Below are 9,928 nucleotides of genomic sequence, written 5' to 3' on the forward strand. Positions count from 1 at the left end.
AAATCTTGCAACTTAACTCACCCCTCCTAAATGGGACCTTAAATATGACAACAAATATGAAATGACACGACACCAAGTTTGTCCGATTTAAAAAAAAGCTAATGATTTCCTTTGATTATTGTTTGTCTTGTGAAGTTTTATATTTTATATCCTAGACATGTAGCATCTTCAAAAGTATAGGTGGACTATTGAAAAACTATTGATGATGCAACTAGCATATTCTATTGAATGGCTTCAAATGTCATGTTCAAGTCTCTTCTTCGTGTCTTTTTGGATTCATACTAACACCCCACCTTTGGATACCCCTACCCCGTACTCATCATCAATGATGTGGCCCCAATTCATTAGGTGTTGGTAGTCGATGACAAAATACATAAATGTAATGAAATTACAAAAGAAAATTTATTTTTGGTGTAAATTTTGATGGAACAACGCTTTATCCAATTGCATTACCAAAATAATGGATGCATCAAATGTCTTAACTTCTATTTTTAGTTATATGTGATCACAACTTCATCACAAGATACTTCATACTTTGGAGATTATAAAGAAAAATCTTGTCTGTTTTTTATGTTGTGTCATAAAAAGGCTCATCACATGAAATCTCTAATATAATTTAATGTATTTGTTCATTGTTACATCTTATTTTTCTTTACTTTTAATTTATTTTTATGATATATATTGTATTTTTTTTTTCTTATTAGAACATCGCAATTCAAAGAAAAAAAAAAACATATATCCAACTATAGCAATAAAAAAAAGCTTTATCCCTAAAAACCTCACTTTTTGACCTAATTTTTCCGGAAAACTCACTTTTTACTGACTTTTTTCATTTGAAAAAACTTTTTCGTGTTCATAATTATCATCTTCTTGTTGTTGCTTATGACATTATTGATGGATGAAGATGGAGGTTTGATTCTAAATATGCTTTTTCTACCATGATACAAATGGACGTTTGATTGTATATATGTTGGTTTCATCGACAAAGGCGTATTTAGGATGAAACACTAATGACTTACGATAAATAGCCACCATAATGGGACACATTCTTAACATGTGAACAACCATGTTGTCCATATTTTCGAGATCTAAAACAACTGAAAGGGACCAAACAACTCATATTACTAAATACGATGGATTTACGACATTATGATTATGATACAGGGAAGCAAAATATGAGATAGTTGGTGGATATGATAACTCGACACTTCTACAACGTCTACACATATTGACCACATATTATTATTGTTTTCAAAAAAAAAACCATTTAATACCCATTAATACTCAAGCCATCGATCCATATTCCTATTTAAAGTAATGCATATAACCCCATCACCTAATTTTTTGCTAGAGACAATTGCCCAACGCATATACACCAACTAAGTTTTGCATGAGATTTTTGATATGCATGGGTTTCAAAAGTAATATACGGATAATCAGTGGCAGATTCATAGTAGTCTAATGGGGTGCATGGACTCTATTTGGCATGGACTTTACCCTAAATCCTAAATAAAGAAATGTAATATATTTGGCTTTTTCACTCATGGACCCCAATGGAAACAATCAAAAATTAATATTAGAGTATGGATAATATGGGTTATGGATAATATGGGTTTACGTGGTGTACATTTGTTATGTGGTATACTTGTGTTATGATATCTTTTATTTTGGTAGTGTACATGGTCTTGATAAAAACAAATAAGTTTAGGTGGTGTACATTTGTCAGGTTATCAACCCCAATAGCTGTAATTATACTCTGTTTCTCTCTCTATCATAACATTAATTAATGTTGTAAATCCATTTCATATATAGTTCGACTCCAAGTAATTTGATCAACTTTAGGTGATTTGGATCTCTAAATTACAAACAACTCTATATGTAAAGCAGATGCCCCATCTTGGTAGATTTTTTATCAGGAGTCGTTAGAGCTTCTTCATCATATATACAATTATCTACTTTTATTCGTCAAAACACCATAAACAACAACAAATTAACATACCGTAATTATAAGTTTATTTTTTTGAAAAAAAAAAAGTGTATTATTGGAAGTTAACCTGCAAACCAAATAATCGAGCAAAATAAAAAAAATGAAAATTTTGTAGTGCTTAATTATAAAAAATTAAAAGTTTTGGTTTAAATCGGATAATCATATAACCTATGGGTCTGAAATCAACCATTTATAGTTAGATTATGTTACTATAATTATACATATTTTTAAGAGACAATAATGTAATAGAAAAAATAATGTAATAAGGAAAAGATGTAATATAGAGAATAATGTTGGATCTAGTAGAATAAAGTCATAGCTTATAAGAAAGAAGGTGGATTCGATATTTTAGTTTGTTTACATTCAATTATGTGATGTTTTCCAAATAGAGATGGAGATTGCTATCATATCCAAACACTCCCGACTCCTCGATTTTTAAATCAATTTATGTTGTTGAATCAGGTTTCAGTATAACTAGCTTAAACCTAATATGTTTGGTCCAACATTCTCCCTTATTTTGTTAAATCTCCTCACAAAATGTATTGATCTATCATCTATTCACTTACACAAAAAGTGGGTAATGGAAACTTATATATTTTCCAGAAGGATATTCAGATTAATGAAAAAACATCCCTCAACGGGAGCCTAAAGATTAATGTACAAAATTTCTTAATAAACATTATGTTTTTAAAACTAAACCTAGTGTACCTAAACATTTTTAAACAAACATCCAACCTTTAAACCAACATATACAAAATATATTCATAATTTAGACTCGAAGGAGTGGCTGCGGTTTCAAATCGCGGTTTTGCCACATGGACTCATAACACCGCCCCGTGGGTGCTGACAATCGCGGTTTAGGCCACACAGTGGTGAGAAACAGCCGTGCGATTTGATTGGTGTGTGTGCTTTTTGACCGTTCAACGGTCTTTTTGTTGAGAAATACTTTTTTTTATTTAATTTACCCTATATATACTTACCTTTTTTTTTACAAAATCCTTACTCAAATTCCTTATCAGTTTACCATCTTTTCTTCAATTTTTTCAAAATGTTTTTTCTAAAAGGCCTACCAACGAAAAAACACCAGCTAGAAACACCACAACCCGAATACCTTCATATGATCAGCCGTTTTTTTCGCCTTCGTATTACCAATATGAAGGTATGTTTTCGTATTTTCCACAACAACCAACACAACCACTACCACAAGCACTATTACAACCCGACTCAAATTTTAATCCATTTGATTTTTTGTCTCAAGCTGAGTTTGTTCAACAAATACAAGCACAACCACAAAATGTCGTTTCTGATTCTGAACCGGATTCATTGAAGAAACTCAGCTCATTCGAGCAGCAACTAAAAGAAAAAACAAGGCGCATGTTAAAGGTTGGAAACCCCTAGAAGTGTTAGTGTTGACACAATCATGGATGAATATTTCAAAAGATACGATGATTGGAAAAGACCAAAAACATGACCGTTTTTAGATTTGGGTTTTACATATGTTCCACAAAGGAATGAACCGTGAAGACTATCATTCAAAACATCAAGTGTACTCAAAATGGGGGAAGATCAACAAGGAAGTCATGTTGTTTAATGATTTGTATACCAATATGAAACGTTAATGAAAAAGTGGAGAAAGCGATGATGTGATTTTTGCGGAAAGCACTGAAAGTGTATTAAAAAGAAAACGTAAAGGCTTTCAAGTTTCTTAAAGTTTGAAATTTTGTGAAAGATAACAAGAAATGGCAAAACAACAAACATCAGAGGAGCATATCGACTATGGTTCAAAACGCAGCAGAACATCTGAGTCCAACCACACTACATCAGATACTCTTGTTCAATTCGATCTGAACGAAGATAAACCCTTCCAGTTTCACTACCTTCCCAACCAATGGGAAGAGACAAAGCAAAAAAACAAAAGCAAAGACAAAGCGTCAGATTCAGATGAGTTGAAAGAAATTGGGGCGATATGAATGGTATAAAATATAGAATGGATAAGATTTTGCAACTTGCTTCTAAAAGAGAGCTTCAGAAACAAAGGGACGGTGACATGAGAGTACTAGCGGTGGACACATTGAATATGATTGGGGACGAGCTTCAAGTTATTTTAGCGATGAATAAAAAAGTGAAAAAACGTTATGCTAATCATGGCTAATTTCTAGTTTTTTTTCCAAGTTTTTAATCGTTTGGTGTAGTTTTTTTTTTAAATTGTAGGTTTTATATTTCTAGTTTGCTTTTCTAGATTTTTAGGATTTTTTTTTTGAAGTTATGCAATGTATGGTATTTTTATTTTTAATTAATAAAATATTATCTTTTAAAAAAAATAAAGATTTATCCATTAAAGAAAAATAAATAAACAAATAAAGCCAGACTACTTATTAGGTGTGGCAACAAACCACACTTATGTGGTAAAAACACATATGACCCCTACATAACAGTTTGGCAAAATGAAAAAATATAACACCAAATCCCTTATATTATGGACACCATTTGAATAGAAATACTTTCTCTTTTACTTAAATGGAAAACAATATATGTTCATTTCCTTTGGTATCACTTTTTCTTTAAAAGAACATACGCCAATCACCAAATAAAAAACTAACACGGACAAAAAAATGAATTAAAAAGTTTTGTCATCATGCATTAACCAACCCATATATTAAACCCAAAAGACAATCAATAATTGAGAAAGAGAAGAGAAAAACCAAAAAAATATATATATATTAAAACAAAAACAAGCTTCATATACACAAATGCAATGATACTAAAAGAATGATAAACATCTAAAAAGTTGTTGAAAATAAAGTATTCATATTAAACATTATATAAAAAAAATTGTTATCAACCACATAACCTCTAAATCTAGTAAAATCTTTTGTCACATTACCATATTACCCCCAACCCCACTAATCAACTTCAAATCTAAACTCTATAGAAAATCTTAATCCTCTAAGCATTTTTACAATTTTAGACTTCCACTTCACTCACTCACACACACACATACATCACCACACACAACACACACACACATCCACTTGCTCTTTAATTCCAATTTTGCCCTTTCATTTTTTTTGGGGGTAAAGGACAAAGAAAGGTTAGAGTGGAGACCACTATGGTTTGTACTATGGCAGGCAAAACAAATCCCCACCAAGATTTTACCCCTCACTACCCCTTTTCTTGTTTTTTCTTTTTTTTTTTTTTTTTTTTAATACAGTTGAGTTGATTGTCCTTTTCAGTCAATTTGCCTCTTTTACTTTCAAATTAAAGCAGGGTAATGTTGGAGAGAGTATACTTCTTTTCCTTTTTTGACCACCATACCCTGCATTCACAAATCACAATGAGTTCAATTACTAAATTATAAACACCTTTACCCCAAACAAGGGCATTTCAGTAATCTTCCCACTTTGTTTACAAAGAAACTAACACTTTGTCGGTTGATGTTAAAAGAGAAAATTATAAACTCTTAAAAGGACAAAATCGGAAATCGGAAATATATATAAATTCTAAATCCCCTTCATCCTCCCACCCAGATAGCGACCTTTCCAAAATTATTTCATGAAATGACGGAATAGTCCTCGGGAGTGGATGGGGGAGTCACCATACTTAGATCCTTCTCCCCTACCACCTAAAGTTAACTTTTCAGGTTTTTTAACAAAATGACGGAAATGCCCTTGTGGGAAAATCGATGTGTCGGTTGAAACGGGTGGGGGCTAACATTCTCTATTCCCTCCCTTGGTGGTTATAACATTTGATTTTTTGGGACCGGTTCAGAAAATGACATTAATGTGTTTATCATGTGTAAAAATGAAAAAAATAAATAAATAAATAAAATCTAGATTCTACTTTTAACAAACGTCTATCATACTTTTCAGGCAAATTAATGCTCTCTTTTAGCTAACAAAAAGTTTTTTTTAATTTTAAAATCAATATATTTAGTTAGTACCGACACCGGTATGGTGCTAGATACTGATATCAGGTTACAGGTATAGGTACAGGTACGGAACTAGATACCGGTACCGATACCGATTCAGTTTACAAAAAGTTTCCTTTAATTTTAAAGTCAATATACTAATTAGTACTGATACCGGTACCAGTACCGGATACTGGTGGCAGGTGCAGATACAGGTACGGACCTTTGGGGGGAAATAGTTTAGGTGGAATTGGGGGCGGCTTGTTTAAATGCGACGGTGGGAGCAATACGGGAACTTCTCCTTTGATGTTCTAAGACAAGTTGTTCTGCGAACCAATCGAGTTTTTCGAAGTTACTTTGGTTGCCGATTCTTTTACCCCCAAACAATACTGATTCCACATTCTTCTGTTTCAACATTTCATCGGCTATTCCTGTGAGCAATTTTACATTTCCGGGACTGGAATCGGAATCAACATTCACCCCACAACGTCCCATGTTCGATCCATTTGCCTATCACAAAACAAAATTTAGTTCCCGTTATTTAAATCAGGTAGACAGTGGTCCACTGACATGTATTACTTTTAATAATTTCTTGATCAAGGACATAGAAAATAATGGACTATATAAGAATGATATAAAAACCAAAATGAAATTGTTCTTTTGTGGTGAAATAGTACAAAAAGAAAAAACTTGAAGTTTCATATTTTAGGAACAAAATGTGGTACGATATGTTGGTATTATTCTTGTGAACCTTGAATTGAATTGTAGAACTTTTTTTTTTTTTTTTTTTAATTTTCTAGAACGTGACAAAAGGACTAAGGAAATGAATTTGTCGTATGCAAATAATATAGGCATTGCCTATATGTCAAGAAAGCTACACAAAATGCACTAAAAACACACCAATTGGCTTTTTAATAGCTGGAGAACGTGAATGTTACAAAAAAATTATTTCTTGAAAGAAACCCAGTCTTAAATATTTAATTGCATAAACCTAAAAAAGAACACATCACAACATTTTAACTAAAAAACAAAGCACCATCATTCCCTTATTCTCACAGGACCATATCCATGACTCCCTTCACAAGTAAAGTCAGAATTTTTTGAAAGATTTTGGTGGCATTATCTGAATATTTGGCGTAATATGGATCGAATTTTATCAAAAACTAAGCGGATTGAAGAAAAAAAAATGTGTGTCTGTATAATTATTAGAATAAAAAAATGTGTCATCTTTCTTTAAAGAAAGCCTTTTAGTGAAAAAAAATGAGTGTTAACTTTTTTGGGTTCAAATGCAAAGATAAAGGTAAAGTCTATAATCTAAAAAAAAAAAAAAAAAAAAAAAGATTTCGTTTTGGATAACATTAAGAACACCAAGAACAAATGCTCCGAATTTGATCACCCTTATGAACTAAAGATGCGAGTAGATTGAGTAAAAAATTAAAAAAGAAAAATGAATTAAACAATTTTTAGGAGCAAATGTGGACAAGCAAAAGGAACATACCTGAATACGGACGTAATTACTGCTACGGCTTTGACCAAAAGCCAGGGAGACGGAGTGGTCCACCATGTCGGCGGAGCTGTCACCGGAAATTCTAGCCATGGGGCGAGCCCAGTCGTTTGGCTTCCACCCTTTGACTTGGTTGTAATCGTAGTTGCCTTCTAGAACCTGACCGGTGCCCAATGAAAGTACCAAAAGGTCCTCTACCCCTCGTACGAAAGGGAACTCCTGTTTGTTGTGGAGAACGTGTGTGATTGCTGCTGCCGTAGGGTTGCTCATGGCTAAACCACCGTCAACCGCCACACAACGTGTCTTCCCGTCGACGGATTTCATGGAGACCGGTTCGAACAAGCCCGGTAAAGCTGTGGTGGCGCGGCAGACCTCCCAGAGACGGAAGTCGAAGCTGTCTGTTTCCAAAGCGTCGGCTCGCGAGAATAGAAACGGAGCTGAGCTGGAGAGATCGTAGCAAGGGATCAACACCGGCTTCAATGTGTTCTTTAATGTTAAACTCTGTCCATTGATGGTGAAAGCTTCCTTCATTGCGTTTTCAAATCCAGCCGTCGCATGAGTTATCCCTCCTACTCCTCTGCTGTTTCCGCCGCGGAGAATCCGTTTAAATAAACCTTGGCCTTTTCCGCCGCCGCCGGAGCTTGATTTTTGTTGGTACAATCTCTTCCCCTGTTCCGCCAAAAACTTCCATGTGTCCTCCGCCTTGAAAATGGGACGGCTATGGTTCAACCCGAACAACATCGCCGTGAAGACACCTCCTACTCCGGTGCCGGCTGCGACATCAAAATAATCAGCGATTCTGGCGTTTTGGTTGCCGGACTTGACCTTCAACGCGTTCTCCAGATAAGCTAACGCTTTTCCGGCTAAAATATTCCGCATTCCTCCACCGTCGATAGAGAGCACACAGATTTTCCCTCTCTGATTCTTCATCGCTTGAACACTGTTGTTAACATCCCCTACATCCACCGCCGTGGGAGTAACAGAAACTTCCGGAGAAACCTGAATAGGTTTCCAAAGCTTGGGATCATCGTAACCGAATAAGAACTTGCTCTCGAGAATCGAGAAAATCTCGTAGCTGAGCTTATCGGTGTCGATACTTGGCTCTTGCAGCATTGCCAAAGACGTTTGATTCGAAGCCATAGTTTCTACACCAAATCGAAATCCTCAAATCTTCTTTTCTTATAGACCAGAACTACACCTACTTATTATCACCAACCAAAATCTTCATAAGCAAGTTCCTTGCAATTAAAACCCTAACTACACGAATATCTCCGTAGCTATATCTGCATTTAATTGCAGGACAAAACATAGCTTTCAAACACCCAAACTTACGTGCATCGTTGGCCAAATTTACTCTATCAACCCAAAATTACAGAACAATAAATCAAAATCTCACCTCGAATCTCCCGCCAAAGTTGAAATACGCTCTCGTTTCCCAACCATTTACAACAAACTCCTGATAGCCGTCGTCAAAATCAATAAACAATTGGAAAATGGTGAAGAGCAAAGACTGAAAAGGGGATATATTTATAAAGACATAAAAGAAAGAGGACAAAATGGAGGACATCAACAAGGGAAAATCACAGTGATTGGAGAGCATGTCTGTTTACTCTTATTATATCCCACTAAAGTAAATTGTTATATAAAAATATGTTGGTTTCGTTTGTTTTTTTTTTTTTTTTCTAGTAAATTATGTGAATTTGTGTAATTACGTTTGTGTACTTCCTAAGTCGGGTTTTTTATATGCCGAATTCTTAAATATCAAATTTGTTGCACCAATGTTTGACTTAAAAAGAATATTTTGTCTTTGTATATTTCGTTTTTAATAAATTTTATATTTATTGATTATTTGTTTATTAAAATTAATATGTTTAATAAATAGGTGGATCTCATCATCCCCAAACTTAACTGCTTAGCCCTTTTATCTTCTCCTTTCCAATTTCCCTATCCATGGATCAAAGAATAGAAGTTGCGTCGCCACCTTTCTTCGATATATTTTTTGGCGGAAAACACCGACGGCCAATAACCCTCCATCTACTTCCTCCCTTTATTGTCAGAAAAATATGAAATAGCAGACCCAACCAACTAATTATTGTTAGTGAGCGTAATTATTATTATTATTTATTGTAATTCATATTTTGTATATATCTCGGCCCAGTTAGATTGGCCTGAGTCCATGTACTGTTGTATATATTATTATTCCTTAATGAGAGATGAGCTTTAATGAGAGATGAGATACATGGAAAATACACCAAATTACATGGTATCAGAGCATACATTCATTCTCATTTGTTTCTTAAACCCTAGCCATATGATTTTTCACCTTCGACTAATCTAACCTCTCATATTTAAACTCTCATGCTCTTTTCATTATGTTGATTCTCATTGCTTATGATAAACTCTCCTCCACCATAAATATAAAACATGTATTTCCCTTCATTCTAGACCTTGACCAAATGAACTACGACGTTTGGCGTGAACTGTTTGAGATCCATTGTATTGGATACGGTGTCGATCATTATCTTCGCCC

At 34.2% G+C, this 9,928-nt stretch overlaps 1 protein-coding gene across 3 annotated transcripts; it reads right to left on the reverse strand.

The window, feature by feature from the left end:
• Positions 1 to 4,775: 4,775 nt before the first annotated feature.
• LOC145014305 (patatin-like protein 6) lies at positions 4,776 to 8,960 on the reverse strand. Of its 3 annotated transcripts, none has more exons than XM_078972689.1 (4): positions 8,795 to 8,960; positions 7,393 to 8,596; positions 6,118 to 6,404; positions 4,776 to 5,303 (listed from the first exon to the last, which is right to left on the reverse strand). In XM_078972689.1, exons 2-3 carry the CDS (start codon positions 8,536 to 8,538, stop codon positions 6,135 to 6,137), a joined length of 1,416 nt encoding a protein of 471 aa, XP_078828815.1. In that variant the 5' UTR covers positions 8,539 to 8,596; positions 8,795 to 8,960; the 3' UTR covers positions 4,776 to 5,303; positions 6,118 to 6,134. The 3 variants fall into 3 exon arrangements, with proteins under 3 accessions (XP_078828815.1, XP_078828813.1, XP_078828814.1); XM_078972687.1 differs by having other exon boundaries at positions 7,393 to 8,681; XM_078972688.1 differs by having other exon boundaries at positions 7,393 to 8,960.
• Positions 8,961 to 9,928: the final 968 nt, after the last annotated feature.

This window comes from Lactuca saligna, chromosome 9 (assembly GCF_052625555.1).
Source record: "Lactuca saligna cultivar CGN05327 chromosome 9, ASM5262555v1, whole genome shotgun sequence".
Classification (NCBI taxonomy): Eukaryota; Viridiplantae; Streptophyta; class Magnoliopsida; order Asterales; family Asteraceae; genus Lactuca; species Lactuca saligna.